Source organism: Procambarus clarkii, chromosome 11 (assembly GCF_040958095.1).
Source record: "Procambarus clarkii isolate CNS0578487 chromosome 11, FALCON_Pclarkii_2.0, whole genome shotgun sequence".
NCBI lineage: Eukaryota > Metazoa > Arthropoda > Malacostraca > Decapoda > Cambaridae > Procambarus > Procambarus clarkii.
This window is the reverse complement of record NC_091160.1, coordinates 32723245-32744829: the sequence shown is the minus strand read 5'-3', so window position 1 is coordinate 32744829 and position 21585 is coordinate 32723245. Positions and strand designations below refer to the sequence as shown.

The following is a 21585-nucleotide window of genomic DNA, read 5'->3' as shown; positions in this document are numbered from 1 at the left end:
TCAAGTTTTCTTTCTTGTTTTTTTTTTTGCTAATCTGATTTTCTAGGTTACTAGCATACTGATACTTCTTCCATAATCTTCTTCCCAGACACTTCTGGGGGTTCCAGTAGTACAATCGGGTTCATTCTTGACTCACAGTCGAGAATTCCGGGTTCGTAACTCGGGCGGGACAGAAATGGTTGGGCGCATTTCCTATCACCTAATGTACCTGTTCACCCAGTAGTAAATATGTACTTAAGAGTTACTCGGCTTCTTTTTGTTGTGGGGTTGCATCCTGGGTAGGTCAGTAATTTGACCTTGGGGGTGGGAGGCCTCGATATACAGTATGACTAACATGTATGAATACACTTTGGCTGCCTGTTCCCCGACACAATGAATTATTAATTATAATAAATATCTTGCTTCGCACTTTCATGTAGTGTGGAGGCATTTGCCAGAGAGAAATATTGGAAAGGAATATACAGTGGCACCTTCATTTACGAATTTAATTCGTTCCAAGAGATGGTTCGTACACCAAAAAATTTGAAAATCGAAACAAATTTAGTAAACTGAATTAATCTGTTCCACACACCCAAAAAGATAAAAACTAAACACTACCTAATAAATTCCCTGTAACCTACCTCACTCCTCTATTGTCAACCCATGTCTGTTATTTTCTTTTTTTAATCAACACTGTTTGTCAACCTATTGTAATTGTGCTGCTTTTTCAGTCATGTTCCCCCTTTTTTTTATCTTTATTTGTATTTGTTCTCAACACTTTTTATTCTTTATGCTCAATTAGTATTAAGTTCTAGATATTAATGTTTTTCTTGCCCGAAACGCATCGCGTAATAGTGGCTTTAGGCATTGTATGTACTAGCTCTATCTATATATCAATCCATTAATGTAACATCACTTGTATGTATATACCTTACCTGAATAAACATATTTATTTATTTATTTTATTTATTTATTTATTAACTTAAAAATACAATGTATACAGAATACTACTCATAGGTACCTTACCTTTATATAGGACTCTTGTTGGCGTATGGAAGATGGTGACAAGGAGAGGAGGAAGAGAGGTGTTAGTGTTTGGAAGGGAAGTCCCCTTCCATTATAACATCAGGCAGTGATGACATTTCTGGGGTGCTCTCTCTCCTACATTATGTAGGCATACCACTAAGACCTAGTTGTGGCTCACTACTTGCTTGTCTTACTAAGAATCTGTCTATAGACACTTATTTTTTCCCAAGTTTCAATATTTGTCTGTAGTGAGACGTCACATTCACTATGAATGATCTCTTGTTTTTGTTTCTCTATCGTCATCCTCGCAACTATTTTCTTAGGTTGAACTTTACCACTGACTTTCCTGGGACCCATGACATGATATATAATAAGAATTTTTATGTTCAGAAACCGAAAAAGCAGAAAAACAATTAAATTCGTCACAAAGAATTCCAGTGCGGTAAACTGAGCGCGCCTCACCTTGTGCCTAGCAGAACTATGCGCTCGTCAGCCCATACATGTACAGGGTATCAACAAACTAGATAACCGATGCAAATCTCGAGTATGAGGTTGGAACTCCTTCAAATTCCTCTGTGCAAATTTTACGAGGAAATTGATCTTGTATACCAAAAAATTCATAAAGAGGGGCATTCGTCAACTGAGGTTCCACTGTATCAGTAATTGCAGTAAACAAAGGTGTGTATAATAAAAATATACACAATTTATTAAATACGAGTTTATTTTAAATGCTATCATTGTCAGTAAAACAGTACATGTACCTACAGAAAATTAAAATACAGTAATCCATTAAAACACCTCAGACAGCTAGGAAATATCTTGAGACAAAGGTATGTAGTCTCATACGGAAAAATTATAGCAGCCAACTCAGTTGATGTAAACAGCATATAGCTATTACAAAGCAAACTATATACTAATGAGCTTTACCAAGGATGCCATCTGAGGTTTACAACAGGTAGGAATCACTTTTATGGAGTCGGAACATGAAGGTCAGAGTTGCATGTTTCACGACACCGAGCAATAGTTCGAGATCACAATGGAGGGTATGGAGCAATGGAGATAATACAGAGGGAAAAGAAGAACTAATCTTCTTTAATGACAACAAAAACTCATAGAAAAGTACAAAAGCAAAATACAGTATTTACATTCTGCAACCATACATCAGACATTAGCACATCAATATGTATTACAAAGAGTACAAAACAATGAGCACTTGTGAGTAATGTGTACTGAGAGTAACATCATAAATGCAAACCAAATGCGAGACAAATCCCATTAATATTAAGACAAATAGTGAGCATCAGTACACATGGCATAATATCACAGACTAGTAGGAAATAAATGCACTATAAAATCCAAGAATTAGTAGGTTAGGATTAAAGTTTGTAAGTTGCAACCCAGCTACTACAGGAACACCCCCTCAACATCGAGGATGGCATCTCCTGGCGGCATTGTATACAATACCTGTATAGAAATGCAACAAAATCTACATGGATTTAGTATTGCAATATTTCTGTGACTTAAGATTTATATCTGTTTATTGTAGTTGTTTGTACCAGGTTATTCTCTTGTTATAAGATTGCATCTTGCTACAACACTGCATCCAGGCAGTGTGGTATATGCACTAACATCCTTCCTCATTATTCAAAACACCTCCCAAAAGTCCATTCGGCAATTACACACAGAAATCACACTAACGTGGTGCAATCAAGTGAACAAATCCACAAGGGCCGTGACGAGGATTCGAACCTGCGTCCGGGAGCATCCCAGACACTGTCGATTAAGGCAGTGTCTGGGATGCTCCCGGACACAGGTTCGAATCCTCGTCACGGCCCTTGTGGATTTGTCCATTCGGCAATTTTGTCTTAATTATAGTCCTGTGGTTTTAGAATTCTGGGACACCTTGTACCATAGTTTACATACAGAACATGCATATCTTAATGAATGTTTACTGTATAGTACATAAATGTGTAAGTGGTAATGAAGCTTCAACATAATATACATTTCTTCATCAAGCACAAAACACCATCTAATTAACATCAGATCTGATCAGACATCGAGGAATTTGATTTCCAGGTTTTGGACAGTTGTGGAGATGATGGGGGTGGGCCAGAGCTGTAGTCACCTGTGTGAGAGCTGGCAGATAGGGAAGCGTCAGAGTTGAAACCATCTCTTTACGAGTAGGCAGAGGTGGAAGAAGGTCCACGTTGCAGGCTTGTATTTTTTGTCCGAGTTACACCACTGAAGGTGATTTCCGTTTTGTTTTAGTTCTGAAAGTTCAAGAAAAATATAAAGTTCATGGTTTTTGTTAAAAAAAATATTAATACAAAAAAGTATTAACATGAATCAAGCTTTTGGGTTTGAAAAATAAGAATGATTGGAAAAGAAAATTTAAAAATACAGTATACATCTCACTGCTTTTTTACAGAGAAAATTATATCAACCTGAATAATGACAATAACATACATTATGTAGAGATAAGAAAATATTAATTTATTTATTAGGGCAACTGGGGGGGACCTTTGACAAGCCACCGGTATTCTGTCCTGTCCTCGTCGAGGCCACTAATGTTAGGTAAATAATCCCTTCTCTTCATTTTGGCCAAGATCAAAGTGTAATAAATAATATAAATCATTCTGGACATATACAAGCTGCTGTCTCCTACACCACTGCTGTTGGCTTTATCAGCCAGCTGAACCTTCTTCTTGAGATGATTTTGGGGCTTTAGTGTCCTGCGGCCCAGTCCTCGACCAGGCCTCCACCCCAGAAGCAGCCCGTGACAGCTGACTAACACCCAGGTACCTATTTTACTGCTAGGTAACAGGGGCATAGGGTGAAAGAAACTCTGCCCATTGTTTCTCGCTGGCGCCGGGGATCGAACCCAGGACCACAGGATCACAAGTCCAGCGTGCTGTCCGCTCGGCCGACCGGCTCCCTAACTAACCTGTCTGAACATATAAAATAGTACTAACAAGTTTATATTAATAGGCTAAAGCCTAAAAGGTTTGATCAGAGTAAGTAATTTGTAATCCCTTCTAATAGATACTAGTACAGTACTTAAAGAAGTGACCACCAACGGTGACTTGCGAACTTTATCTCAAACTTGCAATAATGAACATGGTGGCAATGTGGGTGCTTATAAATATATTAATAAATCTGAACATTAAACTAAATAACTCTTGTCTTGACTAAGTCTCAAAGTACCCTTCTCAAATTGGAAGTTGCACCCCCACCTGGATCTCGCTGCCAATGCCTGATATGAGGGATGTTTTTTAGCAAATGTTCGTAAACTGTGCTACACAATCAGGGATGTTTTAAAGTACCGCATAAGATTTTAAACTCCTACAGGTACTCAGGGGTCATATGTGCTGCCTCAGGCCTGCAGTAAACAGACACCGTCTTGGAAAAAATATTGTGGGCACGTATCACCCAGGTGTGTGTGAGGGGCTTCAGTACTCAGATGGCAAACATGCAGCAGCAACTCTAAACACTGCAATGCAGCACGTGCCCAAAGCATCACTTTATTAATGAATAATGTTGATTGGGATACAGGTACATCCTAATATATAAAGCCCATTCTTATGTTTTGACATCTAAAAGAATTTTCTTGCTTAACCAGAAACATTCAAGCCTAAGCAACCACATACCCTATCAAGGCTGAAGCTCAGAAAATATAAATATCACAGTGCTTTAAGTTTTACCAAAACCTTACAATTATATGACACCCACACTAATTATATGATGACAAGCATACCACTTACATAACAACCCTGGACTGAGAAGTGATCTTCTTCACAACTGTAGAGGGTCGTCCTTGGCTATCCTTCGTCCGTTCCACTACCACTCGATGCCCAGTTCGCCCTTGCACCTCCCGCTTGGCATTGAAGTCCTCGCCTGATGAAAGGGCATAAAGGATTTAATTTCTAAATCCTCCAATTAAATTTGAGTGTATTATATTCAACATTTTACCATTTTGTGTATGCAGGAGAAGTTTTATGCCCATTCAATGGATGCTTGTGAAGGAAATTATATTTACATACAGCACCACAAAATAATATATTATGTGAGAGTTGAGTCTTATTACTGTACAAGGGAATGGTAAGAGCTAGGGAAATGGGATCTTTTCTATTCCATAGGGGAAAGAAAGAGGAAAATCTCACCTCCAATGACTTCAAGAGAGTTGGTGGTCTTATTGTTGACACCCTCAGTGGTGTACGTAGTCTTGCCATCCTTGTCAGACACGGACTGTGTCATGTACCGCTCCCCATCTGTAGATGTCTTCATCCTGCGTGAGAGTCCATTGTCTAAAACTGACACAACAGCCCCTGACCCAGGGCCATTCTGCTGCTTCACCTGCCTCTCGCCCTTCTTTTCTTGTCGACGCCCACCACGGCTTGCACCTATTTCGTCCTTGGTTGCACCTGTAATCAGAATATATTAATATGAAACTTTTAGCCTCCACCTCACTTGTCTATAAAAGTATGTGGTAAAATCACTGTATGAGATTATACTTGGAAAGGCAAGCATACTTATAAATAACAATCTAAATATTAAAAACATAAGTGAAAATTTAACAAACAAATAAAAAGAACTACAAGTCTTACAACCCATTTTAAAATAAATCACTATCTGTTGAAGACATCTGTAAGACATCTGCTTCACTATCTGTTGAAGACATTTGTTGTGTCAAATTAAGCCGCAGGCTCCACTCCTGGTGGTGCCCTTCCGTCAATTCCTTTAAGTTTCAGCTTTGCAACCATACTTCCCCCTTCCCCCTGAAGACTTCCCTTATATTTTGAAGTGTTCCAGGCACAGGTACAAGATCCCCAACACCACCACCACCACTCCCTCACAGTCCTACATCATCTCCACCACCAACACCCACCTGTAGATGAAGTTTCTTTCGTCTGTGTGAGGAGTTCACCCCCACCAGACATTCTGCGGGACCCTCTTCTCACCACTCGCCTCGTGACACTCTTGCTGCTGCGTTGTCCTCCCTTCACCTCTTCTTCCGTCTCGTGGCTAAACTTCTGCCCTTCCTGTAATTCACATTAAAAAATTTATAAATTTTAGAAAACTCACACATTGTCAAATACTGTAGTAATAAAATATACATCTCTTGAGGGAGTATTTGCATAGCTTCAAATAATATTTAAACATAAAATATTGCAATAAATGCAATTTTTTGTTTTAATTCTTTTTGTTTAAATTATGAGAGTTGTTAAATTGATTTATTACCAACACTTGGACAAAACAGATTCACCTTTAAGGAACTCGTGCAAATTCTTATTCCATCATTCTATATATTTCAAACTCGCTGTTTCTTGGTCAGTAAGCAGAAATCGCCTAAAAGTATTTTTAAGGCTAAAACTGCAGTCCATGTGTCCATCAAAGTGATATGCAACACCCATATTTACTATACCTTTTTCATAAGCTTTCCTTGAACTGTGGTGCCTGCTGCCCAGTCTTCTAGTGCCTTGGACGCATTAGCCTTGAATGTTTTCTCCTTCCTTGTTTTGCCACTGTTAGTTCGAACTATCTGCCGTGCCTGTAGGTCCAGAATAATATAATACATCTGTAAATTCCTCACTATTAAATTAATAATTGTCATGATGCACCAAAAGTTGTTTTAAGATAGTGTAATTTTATCAATAACCGTCTTTCATTTCTTGATACAAGCCTAATATTTTTGTTTATATTTTTCTGCCTTTTCATTTTCTCTGAGGGATTTCAGCGCAGAATAAAAATATAATTTAACAAATTATAATAGATGTCATTACTTCATAACCATAGACTCACCTTCTCTGTAGACCCCAGCCTGGCTCTTCTGACTGTGGTCTTTGTCTTGGTCCAGCCTGCATCATTCTGCACTATGGTTTCATCTTTTAGGTCTGCCGAGTCATCTCTAGACACCTTTCTGTCTTTTTTGTTTCTTAAAGACCCTCCTGGATCTTCAGGACGATTCCTTTTAAGACTAGAGTTCCTATGGACAATACGGTTCTTTGACTTACTGGGGTTTGTAGAAGTCTTTGGCAGGCCCTTTGGCGCAGATAAGTTTGATGATGCTTCCCTTGATTTTCTTCTTTCTGGTAACTTTTCCTTCTTATTTTTTATGCTTTTTCCACCTTTGATTTCTCGAATTGGTGAGGATTCTTTAGACTCTGGCTCTAAACTGGTTTCTCTGGTTTTGTCTCCCCTATCTGTAGTGGAGTCATTGTCAAACACATCATCACTGTCGTAATGAGAGATTAGTGCTAATTTGTTGCCCGAGGTGTCAATGACAGTAGTCTCTGATGATGATCGTTGGACTGCCATGTCTTTACAATATTTGTGAGTTATATTATTTAATTCTTCAGAAAAAGAGAGCTCTGGTGAGAACTGAAAATTATTGGACAGTTCCTCAACTATGGAGTCTTTAGAGCCCCTGTCTTTGGACAAGATGCTAGATAAAGAAACTGGTCTAGAGTCCCTGTCTGGTGTTGATCTCTCTGATGGTTCCCTTGACCTCAGTGATGATGTTTCTCTGGAATTCCTTGACAAGTAAGGTTCATACATTTGAGAGGATACTCTTCTTCCCTCACTTGTACCTAGAGAACTGCTCATCACTGTAGCAACTTTGGGTGACAACTCAGGAAGTCTAACTGTTAAAGAAGGTCTCTCATGAGAGATTCGTGATGTGGAAGGCTCTGTATTTTCACTACATTCTGATTTATCTAAAGTGGGTTTACTTTTGTCTGGGAGGTATCTTTTGTTGCTGTTGTCATGCAGGGAGGAGATTTTGCATGTCATCAGGTACGTGGTTTGAAGACTGTCGTCCCTATGTGAAGGTGATGGTATACTTGTGGCAACCCTCTTTGGATCAATACCAGAAGTCATTGTTTTCAGGGTCACAGAAGGTTTGATTAAATTAAAGGGTTTGTGTACTGATGTATGCCATGAGTTCTTCGTTTCCTTCCGAGGACTCATTTCTTCATCATTGAATCCTTTACTTCTCTCTCCACTTCTGTTTTTAAATGTTAGTGAGGATCTGTAAGGAGAGGTTAAAGGAGTACTTGAGCAATCCTCCTCCTCCTTCTCCTCATAATCCTGTTCTTTATATTCTTTAATCCTCTTTGTACTGGGGGAAGGTGCAATGTTTTCTTTTTGCTCTTCACCAGGCAGAGATGCAGTTTGTACATCCCTGCAGCTGGGCTCAAGAATCACATCAAGCTTTGATGGTAACTCAAGAGAATCTCTCTTGATGACCCTCTCTGGAGATGCCCTCGGAGATGCCAATGGAGTGGAAGTCACTGATGATGACCTTGATGAACCGTCGCCCAAAATGGAGGAAAGACTGACTGGTCCTCGCCTACCATTAATTGCATATGATTGGTCAGATTGGAGGGCTTCTCTGACTGAAGACCTCATTGATGTTGGAGTAGATGGATAAGATGCATTTGACTTGGAGGAACAGGTCATGTTAAAGTTGTCAGGTGCCTTTGTAAAAGTTTGGGAGAAGAGCTTGGATGATATAGCTAATTTTATTGGTGTTACTGATATGCTAGATGATGAAAGCAAAGGGGAGGGAGTGTTGGAGCAAGGTGGATATTTTGGAGTTGAGTAAAGCATGGTTTTCGAATTTTTCCTGCAGGGGGAACAGGACTCTTAAGGTCTTGCAACTTTCCACCTCGATCGTCTTCAGGATATACACTATCATAACATATATTTGTACTTGTACATAATTTTGACGGGTTTAAAAGAGGTGTTGGTATTTCAGATGGATCCCTTATGTCTTGGGCCAGAGTGTGGTCTGAAGTTATTGAATTGAGCATTTTATTCAGCCATTCCTTTCTATTTTTGGGGTCCTTGATGCTAGACCTGCCTTCATTTGCACACTTCTCATAACAAGAGGGCATTTGAGAAATATTCTTTTCATTATCTTCCTCATGAATGGCCGATTCTCTTTTCATCTCTAAGTATGGCGATGGATATGCTTGAGACTTTTCATGGAGATTTAATGGTTTGGGTGGAATTGGAGGTGATACCTTTTTAGAAGATTTGGATGAATCATTTGTATCTCGTGACCGCTGTTTAATGTCAGAGGCACGAGACTCTGCTGAATAAGTATCGCCATACTTCAACTGTGTATCTTTTTCTTTATTATCTGATTTATCTGGAGATGAGGGCATATGTGAGGCCTTTCTCCTTGATGGGGAGCTGGACAGCCGAAGCTTCTGAGGGCTGGAGGAGGCAGAGGTGGATGTTGCCCTATTTGTTGCCGATGTCTTCCAGTTGCTTTCCGTGAGGATCCTAGGAGATGTATGCTCCTTAACCTCTGATGAGGAGCGAGACTTTGAGTTGTCTCTCCTTGAGGCAGAACTGACTCTGTGGGTTGGAGAATGAGATTTTGATGAATCTCGACGACTCGTACGTTGAGACTCTTCATAGGAACTTGTGCTTTTGGTAGGAGAGAGCAGCTTTTTAACAATGTACGGTGACTTCATGGGGACAGCAATATCCTTGATTGACTCATTTTCTTGCTCCAAATGCAGATTTTCTGAGGGGACTTTTCTGAAAACAATGTCATCTTTGCCATCAACTGTACCATTGATATCTGTTTTTTTATCCTTACTAAACATAGACATAAAGCTTCCATGCATTTTGACAAGTTCCTTGATTTTCACCGAAACAGGCTTCATGGATAAATTCTTATTGATGCGATTTTTCTCCTCATCTTCCAGTCTTTGTCTTTGTAAGGCTTCCCATTCTAGCAAACTGCTTCTTCTTTTCTCTTCTTTCTTTTTTAATGATTTACGTTGATCTTCGTCATTCACAACCTCCACTGTCACTTGATGAGCTCTGTGCTTGGAGGTGCCCTCAGCACTCTTGTCTTCACATTTTCTTCTCTCCCCCTCACTGGCCAAGCTCTGAGTAACCAGCTTCATTCGTAAGGGTCTAATTGGATAATCATTAATTTTGGAAGTTTGTTCATTTGATCTATCATTCTGAATATTAATTTTATTTGACTTGGATTTATTTAACTGCACACGAGACACCATCGGTGTAATAGCATGGCCGTTAAGACTCGCTCTCTCACATGGAGCATTATGCTTGTGAATGTCATTTGGGTTTGTTATGATGGTAAAAGTTGTCATCCCCTCTGTTCTCCTTGTGTTCTCTGCCTCCTTCTGTGTCTTCTGGCGAATTAGTGAGTCCTCTTCAAGCTCTGTGAAGCTGGTCTCTGGTCGGGTCTTCTGGTCTGCACTGAAGGTGAAGCTGAAGACCTTGGCTGGTGAATTCCGGGTTCCCTCCTTCTTGGTGTGCGAGGGGAAGGGGACATGGCTCCCCTGATGTACGTTGAATGGGGCATGGATTTCTTGTTGATGCGAGGAGAAAGTGGTGTGGCTTTCTTGCTGATGCGAGGAGAAAGTGGTGTGGCTTTCTTGCTGATGAGAGGAGAATGTGGCATTGTTTTCTTGCTGGTGCGGGGTGAGTGCATTATAGTTTTCCTGCTGATGCGAGGGGAATTGGGTGAGGCTGTCCTGGAAATGCGAGGGGAGTAAACTTCGGCCCTCCTGATGGTGGGAGATGAGGGTGGTGTTTCCGCTTCTGGAGACATCTTCAACATCTCTGTTTTGGGAGGACGTGGAGGAGGAAGAGTCGTTCCTCCTGATGTCTTGCTGAGCCGAGGGGGAAGTGGTGGAGGAGGCTGGTGCTGGTGGTGGTGATGGTGGTGCTGCTGTAGTAGTGATGAGGGTGGGGCTGTTGGGGTGCTGCTGCTTCTCTTCTGGAAATCCAAAACCATATTGTAAATGAATATATTTTTTAAAATTAATTCACTATATGCTCTCTTCAACATGATAATGAAAAAATATTAACCAATGTTGAATAGTATTCAATCTTTTCATTAGTGATTGACTGCAGGTCAATAATACTGAAGATATGTATACCCTAGTTTTACTGAAATATTAACTAAATTTCTGAAATTTGTTAATTATATTTCATACTTAATTTTTTTAAATAAAGGAGGTTTTTTATTTCTTCCCTTCTGAATTTTAAAACAAACACCTTGTACTTACAGACTATATATCTGAAATAGCTATGTATTATTATTATTAGTATTGATGTTATTATTTTAATTATTATTATTACCAGTAGTGTATTGTCAGTATTGAAACAGCCAACAACAGAGCCAATGACATTAATGAATGCAGTTCTTCCTGTGCTATTCAAAATATAAAGGCAAATTCTGTGTAGTCAAAATGAGAAGATATAAAATGATGCAAAATATTGTACATTATAAAGTTTAGTTTAGTTAAACATTTTGTTATGAATAGTTTCAAAATACTTCAAATAATTTGTTATGCATTGACTTATTTGGCTTATATTATTAGCAAGAGAAAAGACATTCTTATTTCAATTACCATTAAAGATAATTTAAAATTTCCACCACTGTACCTTGCTCACCTGTGAAGGTGAGTGTACCACCACTGTACCTTGCTCACCTGTGAAGGTGAGTGTACCACCACTGTACCTTGCTCACCTGTGAAGGTGAGTGTACCTCCACTGTACCTTGCTTACCTGTGATGGTGAGTGTACCACCACTGTACCTTGCTCACCTGTGATAGTGAGTGTACCTCCAATGTACCTTGCTTACCTGTGAAGGTGAGTGTACCACCACTGTACCTTGCTCACCTGTGATAGTGAGTGTACCTCCACTGTACCTTGCTTACCTGTGAAGGTGAGTGTACCACCACTGTACCTTGCTCACCTGTGATAGTGAGTGTACCTCCACTGTACCTTGCTCACCTGTGATGATTGTACCACTACTGTACCTTGCTCACCTGTGATGGTGAGTGTACCACCACTATACCTTGCTTACCTATGAAGGCGAGTGCACCCACTATTGTACCTTGATTGCCTGTGATGACTGTACCACTACTGTACCATGCTTACCTATGATGGCGATGTACCATTACAGTACCTTGCTTTCCTGTAATGATTGTACCACCACTACTGTTAAATGCTTACCTATGATAGTGAGTGTACCATTATACGTTGCTCACCTGTGCTGATGAGTGGACCTCCAATGGTACCTTGTTCACCTGTGAAGGTGAGTGTACCTTTGCTGTATCTTAATTAAACAGCTATGGTTATAGATGACTAGCTATGCTTCGATAAGTAATTGCATGATCAATTACTTATGATCAACTGTACCACTGGTGTTTCTACCTGGTGGCACCGTTGTACCTCACGTACCTGTGAGAGTGAGTGACTGTACCACTACAGGGGAGAGTAGATAAGAAGCATGGTAAGCTGGGTGTGTTGCGAGTGTGGGGTATTGTGTTGTACCACGGTGGGTGTTGAGGGGGTTGGTGAGAGTGGACTCCAGTGTAACAATGTCTTCATCCTGTGTCGTATCTTCTTCTTCATCCTCACTTCTTCCTTTCTCGGTTCCTTCCTTCACTAGTTCTTCACTTTTTCTTGGTAATTCCTGCGATTTTTTGCCAGAGTTGAACTTCTGCGACTCCTCATCTGAGTGGGGTTCATGCCATCGTCCATTGGTGCTCTCATTACCACCAGAAAGGTTGGCATGATTAATGACACTCCGGTTGTTAGGGAGGATGATGGATGTTATTTGGTCCTGGGGATGATGGATGTTCCGGAGGGAGCATACGGCAAGCGAGTCGCAGAGATGGTGTGGTGGGTGGTGGTTGAGGGTCACTGCTGTGCTACAAGTGTGTTGTGGGGATGCTGAGCTCCTGGTCTTGGAGAAAGTGTTGTCACCCACTTCAACACCCGTGGCAGCAGCAACAGTAGCAGTGGGAGCAGCAACAGTGCCAGTAACAACAAGAGGAAGAGAGTCATCGAGCAGGATAGTGTCATCTGATGGCTCTGTAAGTAACATCACATTTGATAACTTTTAGTTTTTCCTACCAGATGTCACATTTCTCTTCATTATATACTAAGCATGCAATGACGTTTGTATGTGTTGAAGAACACAAGCACACGCACATTCACACACACACACATGCAGGAGTTGACTCCTCATCAGAGGTCTCCCAGCATAATGTTGGCACCCTTGTGTACACTTAATAGTTCCCGGTTGTCCTGCTGCATTGTTCATCTATTATGTTTCCATGCACACAAGACACGAGGCTTCTCAGCACTTTGGTGTAGGTCTCAGCTCCTCATCAACGGTACACCACTGTCTCTCTGTACCAGGGTGAGAGCTGCACTACACTACTAAACTACACCTTCCACTCTGTGGAACGTCAACTGTTTGCTAAATCACTTAGATTACACCTAGTATATATACACTTTTTGTCTTCATATATGCAAATATGAAATTTCTAAAGGCACTGTCATATCACAAATTATTCAAGCATAATACTCCTCTTATTTTGCCATTCTTTTGATCAAAGTTGACGGTTTGGCAAGAAACAAGCCGGCTTGTGGACAAGAGAGCAATGCTTCACACCACAGGTCACTTCAACACTCGCTATATGGGTATATTGTCCGGGCTCTCATAATTACAACTCTAGAGAGTCTCTGCGCATATCAACATCTCTTAAGAGTTCGATAGTTGTCCTTCTCAGTATCACTTAGAGCTTATATGCTAACAGAGAAGCCAGAGTTCTGCTTATTAAAGTCTGCCGTAGTGTTGTGACTCTGCTGACAGTATTGTGACACCGGCAGTGTGGATCATTTACCCCAGAAGAAGGGTAATGTTATAAGGGAAAGCTTAAGGAGGAATAGGTCATTTTAACCTTCCCTTATCCTCCCCTTCCCCAGGTCTAAGAGAGTACCCAGGTGCCAACGAGAATAGAGAGTATGATCAGTCTATCCCCCGTGGCCAGCTGGGTGTTGGCCATCAGCGGTAGCAGCAGGAGCAGCAGGTGGTGACCGGGTTGGGTCCTAGTGAAGCCAAGCTGGGCTGGGGCGGTGGTTAGTGAGGCGGGTTAGCATGGAGGAGCGGGCCAGGCCTGCAACACACAAGGTCAGGGCACTATGGTTAGCCAGGGCACAAGAGCAGGGAGCCAGGGTTAGCAATCACAAAACACCAGGTCACTAACATTAGCTTGCATACAAGGTCAGGTCACTAACATTAGCTTCCATACAAGGTCAGGTCACTACTTCTAGCCAAACCTAAGCTATATATGAGAACCAATAATACCATTACCATCCCTAGGGGGCCCTGCTCTATATCTCATAGTGTGCAGGTGTGCACACACTTGGGATATTTATGTGTATGCTTCATGTGTGTCACAGCTACACTAACTCACTTCCTACACTTGTATAATTCATCCTATACAGCTTCACTAATGCAATAGTCGCCCTCTACAGCTGCACCAATACAGTAATTAACCTCTACAGCTGCACCAATACAGTAGTCAACCTCTACAGCTGCACCAATACAGTAGTCACCCCTCTACAGCTGCACCAATACAGTTGTCAACCCTCTACAGCTGCACCAATACAGTAGTCACCCTCTACAGCTGTACTAATACAATAGTCACCCTCTACAGCTGCACCAATATAGTAATCAACCTCTACAGCTGCACCAATACAGTAGTCAACCTCTACAGCTGCACCAATACAGTAGTCAACCTCTACAGCTGCACCAATACAGTAATCAACCTCTACAGATGCACCAATACAGTAGTCAACCTCTACAGATGCACCAATACAGTAATCAACCTCTACAGCTGCACCAATACAGTAGTCACCCTCTACAGCTGCACCAATACAGTAATCAACCTCTACAGCTGCACCAATACAGTAGTCAACCTCTACATCAAGCAAGATATCAACAGCTTATTAACATGTCATAACAGTATTGGGAAAGAAACATATGACACAATAATGCCTACCAATATGTTCTGACAGTAAGCCGACTGTAAGCAGAGTACAGCTCTGTTCTCAAGTTATTAGCGGCGGGAAAGTTTAGCTTTGTATAGGCAATTAGCAAGTGTCTACTGTTATTGTAGCATACAAGAAGGCATTGAGGATTAAATACTTAATGTACATAGTTTATATTCGTATCTTTATCTTTCTCTCACCTGCGTTCTCTCTCTATCTCTCTCTCTCTCTCTCTCTCTCTCTCTCTCTCTCTCTCTCTCTCTCTCTCTCTCTCTCTCTCTCTCTCTCTCTCTCTCTCTCTCTCTCTCTTTCTCTCTTTCAGTATGTCAATATTGGACTGTATATTGTACATTAGCTAAACAAAAGCAGCAAAAGACTGCACACACCCAACGAAGACGACAATATATATATATATATATATATATATATATATATATATATATATATATATATATATATATATATATATATATATATATATATATATATATATATATATAATAGTTTCTGTCTTGATCATTCGACACACTGCCATCCAAACAAAGTAGAAAGAGACTAAAATGTTTGCTGAATACTGGCCTACAAATGACTTGTGGCCTGTTAATGTGATGACTGGTGAGGGTGAGATGTCTTACCTGAGGTAGTCAAGCCGCGTCCACTCCTACAGGTGCCCCAAGATGTTGATGAAGGTTCTTGGACCCTCTGTAGCAGTTCCCTCACACTCTTGCTGCCCACCGTCGCTGACTTCCTGCTGTTGGAAGTGGTGACCGTCGTCGTTGATCTGGGAACAAACTCATGTCGATTCTCATCATTCTTGTCTGTTGTGTTGTTGCCTCTGTTATTGCTGTAGTCGCCTTCGTCCTCTCTTGAAGCTCCTGTCGTGCTCAGCTTCCTCAAAGTCATCTTGTTCTCAAAGCAGTGATGTAGGTCATCCAGAACCTCACTAATGGCTCTGTCTCCCTCTGTGTTGCCCAGGTTTCCCAGAGAGTCCGAGAGGGACTCCTGGCTTGACGCTGAGGATGACCCGTGGCTGTCACCTCCGGTGGAGATCCTTCGAGGCTGCTGCAGACGGATCTCGCGGGTGCTAGTGAAGGTGTTGAGAGAGGTAAAGTCCCCACTGTGTCTCTCTGTGTTGAAGTGCGAGCCTTGCGGCCGTCTGTGTAGTGAGTGTTCTGAGTGGAAGCGAAGCATATCATTAGTTACTGCTAGATCACGTTTGTTAGAAGACACATGCCGTAGTTTGACATTAAAGAAGCTGCTGCCGTTAGTCGCGGTGGTGGCTGTGGTGGTGGGTGTTGTGTGTTGACTATGGAAGTGTTGTGGCTGTGGTTTGACTACATGGGGCATGTCTGTGTGTGGCTTAGGGTGTTCCCTGCTCAGTCTGTGTCCAGTATTTCTGATGTGACCAATGTCCAAGCCTGCATCAGCTCCCTTACCTACGGAGTCCCAGTCAAAGGACGCGCTCTTCCGGTGCTCTACCTTTTGGAGCCCTTCACTCCTCTCCTCCTTCTTGAGCTCGTGTAGGACGTTCTCCACAGACCGCCTCTTCAGGATGCTCTTCGGCTTTGGACGGTGGTCTTCCAAGCTGACAACTTCTGGGACAACTTCTGTTCTCTTCAGACTCTCCTCGAGGAACCTCATCAGCTCGGAAGCATCTTCTTTCCCTGTTGGAATCGGGAAGTCGTATTCCTCAACGTTTTGGTTCAGTTGCTCTGCCGTCATCTTGGTCGGGTCTGGGCCAGCTATTGACTCAAACTTTGAGCTACTCTTTGGGCCTTTGGGTTCAGACATGGGGAAGAGATTGAGCGGGGTGTCCCCAAATCGCATCACAGGACGGCTGCCATTTGGGGAACTAGGGTTATTTTGAGCTTTCTGGGATGATGTAGTCGTAACGTAATCACCAAACCTCATTTCCTTTGTCTTCTCGGAAGGATCGGGCAATGTTTCCTTCACCTGGATCTCACCAAAGCGCATTTCTTTTTGTTTACCATTACTGATCTTAGAAGCTTTGGTTTGTGCACCACCCCAGTCATGTTTTAGATCACCAAAGCGAACTTCGTCTTTCTGAGGCTTTCTAATGCGCATCTTTCTGTTGGAATCCCCCTCAGAGACTTCACTTGAAGTCTCAAAAGACACTCTGGGCCTCTCAGCAGAGGGCTCCCGTGAGCGTTCTGTATTATGCTCTAACATCCTGCTTGAATCTTTGTGAAGCCCCAAGTCCTCGTTAACTCTGGCAATTGCTTCCTCGGCCAGCTCTTCCCCAATGCGAGATGCTTCCTCTCTTAGATCATCAAGAGCATCTAAGCCACCTCGACTCCACGCTGAAGAAGATTCTGTGACACAGGAACTATCACAGTTAAAATCAGTCGTGCTTGTGAGGGTCACATTTAATAACTCAAGCTTCTTACGAGCCCTGGCGACCCACTCTGGTTCCTTACTGGCGGTCGAGGCTCTATCAGACAGCTGGTCCACTTGACGAGCTGTCCGTAGACTCCGTCGTTCCTTTGCCAGTCGGATCCAGTTGGGCTTGTCCTCCTCCTCCAGTGTGATTTGTCCAGCTGACAGACTTAACCTATTCCTCCGCGGAGGTGGGATTGGTTGTGTGCTGGAGGAAAGCTGCTCCGGCACAAGTGGCAATGTGTCCCTCTCAGTGGCTGTGGTAAGACCAGGTGTCAACGCGTCTGGAGGGCACGACTTTGTACTCTCAAGGCTGTCAGGATGATTATTTAGCACTGAAGATAAGAGCCGTGTCCCTTGTTTTGTATGGCGACACTTGTACTCCTGCCAAGATGTGTTTGATGAATCTTGCTCGAAGATGCTTGATTGACCCGAGTGTCGACTACTGATATCAGATGGTGCCTTAACTGAATCAACTGACTTACTAACTTTCCGACAGTTACTTTCATTAATGTCCTCTTGGTCTGTCTTGAGTGAGTCCCACGATTGTGTCCACTGCCAAGTTTCAGGTCGCTCAATGTAGTAAGTCTTGTGCTTCTCCTGAACCTGGTGAAGCTTATCGCATTCCGCAGCGTTACTCCTGATCAGTTGAGTCTCGCCCCGGCAGGCTGGGGACATACCAGGGCAACAATCTTCACTCTCAGTGAGGTTGGACCCTCCGAACAGGTAACTTCTTACTTCCTCTTTTTCTTTTTCCAACGTCGGGCTAGACTGGACCTTGAACAAGGGAGATTCGCTTCTAAAATCGTCCTGATCTTGATCTAGAGAACTCATAGACTTCGACCGCACCGAATTTTGACTGAGGTGAACAGAGGATCCATGTGAGCCTGAGGAATCTCGACGTTCACGGCTTTCAGAAAGGCTCCTCAGCTGCTCTCTTACTTTCTCCCTAAGAGCTCTTCTTTCACGTCTCTCTTGTTGAATTTGGCGCTTCTCTATAGTTCTTCTGACGTTAAAGGCACTTGCTCTCGAAGGTCTGTTTTCTGAATCGCTTTGGCGGACATACATACGCGACGTACTGTCCTTGCGGTTTTGTTCTGCCTGGCTCACAATACACACATTTATGCCCCCTTCAAACTCTGTATCTATCTGAACAGGGACTAACCTGGATTGGGTTGGTTCCGTTTCTCTCAGAGATCGTCTTGTCTGTAGGTCTCTGATCCAGAGAGGCGTCGAGTTCCCTTGGGTAAGACAAGAGGCAGATTTACTCTTCTTCCCATTGATAGTGATGACAGTTCGTCTGTTCACCAGGCCAGAGTCTGCGATGCTCTCACGGTCACTGATCACTACTTCTGCCTCCGAGGATGACCTGTTCTCCTCTGGGCTTTTCTCTAATGCAACACTTGCGGAATCAAACACCGAGTCCCTCTCCTCACTCCACTGTCTCGCATCGTTTTTCTGGTCCTCTTGCGCAGAGTTGTATGAGTAAGAGTAATCACTGGAAGTTCTAGAGTCACTAATATCGCTTGAGGACCTCCTCTTTGCTGCAAGACGAGCAACTTCCTCCTTAATCCTTCTAAATGACTCTTCTGCCTCTGATGAAGAGTTGTTCAACAATGGGTTTGATCCCCCTACAGAGGTGCCAGATCTCCTGTAGCGATTCTCAAAGAGTTTCCTCCTTATCTCGTGCTTTGCATCTAGACCACTTGACTTTTTCTTTTCTTCTTTATTTGTATGTTGTGTGTGATTTGCCTTCAGAGTATCTGTCAACTCTTCTCTGAAGCTCTGACTGTATACCCTCAAGTTCCTTGCTATGTTCTCACAGTTTAAGCGCTTCTCTCGCTGACAATCCTTGTGACCATCACTCTCAAGTTGCACCTCGACGTTGACCACCCTCGGGATGACCAGGTCGGCCTCGAGACCCTGCTGGTCAACTACCAAGTGAAGACTGTCTGCAGAGGATCGCCTGGAACCACGGGAGCTTCTGGACGGAGGCCGTCGGTGGCTGAGGGCGCCGCTGCGGCCAATGAACGCCTTCCCCTTCTGAGGCGCGTGGTCCAACCTCGACAGTGCCACCTGTTGGGATGCCACACTTGAGACACAAGCACCCTACAAGCTACTGCTTGGCACACAAGTAAAGACACAGGTAGGACAAAAGTGGCTAATTGGTAAACGTATAATTGGTTACATATAATACGGGAAAGCAGGATTAAAAACTCAAACTCTCCATAAAAAAATCATCAAAAATATACAGGAACGTTAAAGATAAAATACATGGAATATGCAGGTAAGACACGGTGAAATACAAGCTTAATAATAAGCAAAATATACAAGGATATACAAGATATGTAATAGGATATACAAGCTCTTGTATATCCTATTACACACGAAAGGACATACCTTTGGTCACCGTAAACAGATGACTGTAGCATCTATTGTGAAAATGACACAAATAAAATTCAGAGATGTACGAAGATCACACAGCGCGCTGAGCTGAGATTGTGTGAGGGAGAGCGCCGGAACACAAGTGACCTACAGTCTCTTGGGCGGGCTACCCGGATCTCGCCCACGAACGCAGTCAAGACGTTCGTGTAGGCGTCCTCAGAACTGTGACGTCATGTGTCAACAAAGATCGAGATCGCTTACATCAGTAGTCAGAATGTTTGTAACTGTCTTTTGTTCAATCTGTTTTTACTGATGGGTGTATATATTTCTTATTACCGTAATAAAAAGAAATCTAAAAATATTTGAACAATAGGTCTATATGCGTATACCTGCTTGATGGGGTTCTGGGAGTTCTACTCCCCAAGCCCGGCCACCACAGCCCGGTTGGTCCGGCACTTCTGAGGATGTTGAACAACCGCGGACCTCTGATGTTTATACAGTGTTCTCTAATTGTGCCTATGGCACCTCTGCTCTTCACTGGTTCTATTCTGCATTTTCTTCCATATCGTTCACTCCAGTACGTTGTTATTTTACTGTGTAGATTTGGGACCTGTCCCTCCAGTATCTTCCACGTGTATATTATTTGGTATCTCTCTCGTCTTATTTCTAGTGAGCACATTTGGAGAGCTTTGAGACGATCCCAATAATTTAGGTGTTTTATCTCGTCTATGCGTGCCGTATATGTTCTCTGTATTCCCTCTATTTCAGCAATCTCTCCTGCTCTGAAGGGGGAAGCGAGTACTAAACAGTACTCAAGACGGGACAACACAAGTGACTTGAAGAGTACAACCATTGTGATGGGATCTCTGGATTTGAAAGTTCTCGTAATCCATCCGATCATTTTTCTGGCTGACGCAATACTTGCTTGGTTATGCTCCCTAAACGTTAGATCATCAGACATCATTATTCCCAAATCCTTTACATGCTGTTTTCCTACTATGGGCAGATTTGATTGTGTTTTGTACCCTGTATTATGTTCAAGGTCCTCATTTTTACCGTATCTGAGTACCTGGAATTTATCACTGTTAAACATCATGTTATTGTCTGCTGCTCAGTCGAAAACTTTATTAATATCTGCTTGTAGTTTTTCAATGTCTTAAACAGAGGTAATTTTCATGCTGATTTTGTGTCATCTGCAAAGGATGATACGAAGCTGTGACTTGTATTCGAGTCTATATCTGATATGAAAATAAGGAACAGCAGTGGTGCAAGGACTATACCCTGAGGTACAGAGCTTTTAACTGCGCTTGAACTCGATTTGATAAGGTTGACTGTTACTCTTTGTGTTCTGTTCAACAGAAAACTGAGTATCCAGCGTCCTACTTTACCAGTTATTCCCATTAACCTCATTTTGTGTACTGTCACTCCGTGGTCACATTTATCGAATGCCTTTGCAAAAGTCCGTGTATACCATATCTGCATTTTGTTTTTCTTGTAATGCCTCTGTAATCTTGTCGTAGTGGTAAAGTAGCGGTGAGAGGCATGATCTTCCTGCTCTAAATCCATGTTAGCCTGGGTTCAGGAGGTCATTGGTCTCCATGTAACTAGTGACCTGACTCCTGATCACTCTCTCAAATACTTTTACTGTGTGAGACGTTAGTATGTGTGTAGGTGTGTGCACTCATAAGTTTATACCTGCAGGATCGACCTTTAGTTCTTGGACCCCACCTTCATAGCCGTCGGTTGTCTAAAGCAATGACTCTTCACCTGTTTATTGTATCTACTTATGAAATTATAAATGGACTTCGCTTCTATAACCTGTTCATCAGTGCTTTCCATTTTCCTAATACCAATACGTCTAAACTTCTCAACATCTCTCTGGCTCGTCTATCTCCCACAGTTCCATCCATCCTCTCTTGTTCTGTTGCCATCCATTTACTATTTCCCCCACAGACA

At 42.4% G+C, this 21585-nt stretch overlaps 1 protein-coding gene across 1 annotated transcript in view; it reads right to left on the bottom strand.

Annotated features, from left to right (window-relative positions):
- Positions 1–2799: 2799 nt before the first annotated feature.
- The window catches only part of LOC138363419 (serine-rich adhesin for platelets-like), a 107795-nt gene continuing 89009 nt past the window's right edge, over positions 2800–21585 (bottom strand). Inside the window, 9 exon segments of the mRNA XM_069322509.1 lie at positions 2800–3275; positions 4767–4899; positions 5166–5426; positions 5891–6044; positions 6428–6553; positions 6805–8630; positions 8633–10771; positions 12244–12879; positions 15483–19320. Of these exon segments, the coding sequence (XP_069178610.1) occupies positions 3239–3275; positions 4767–4899; positions 5166–5426; positions 5891–6044; positions 6428–6553; positions 6805–8630; positions 8633–10771; positions 12244–12879; positions 15483–19320 (9150 nt within the window). The 3' untranslated portion in view covers positions 2800–3238.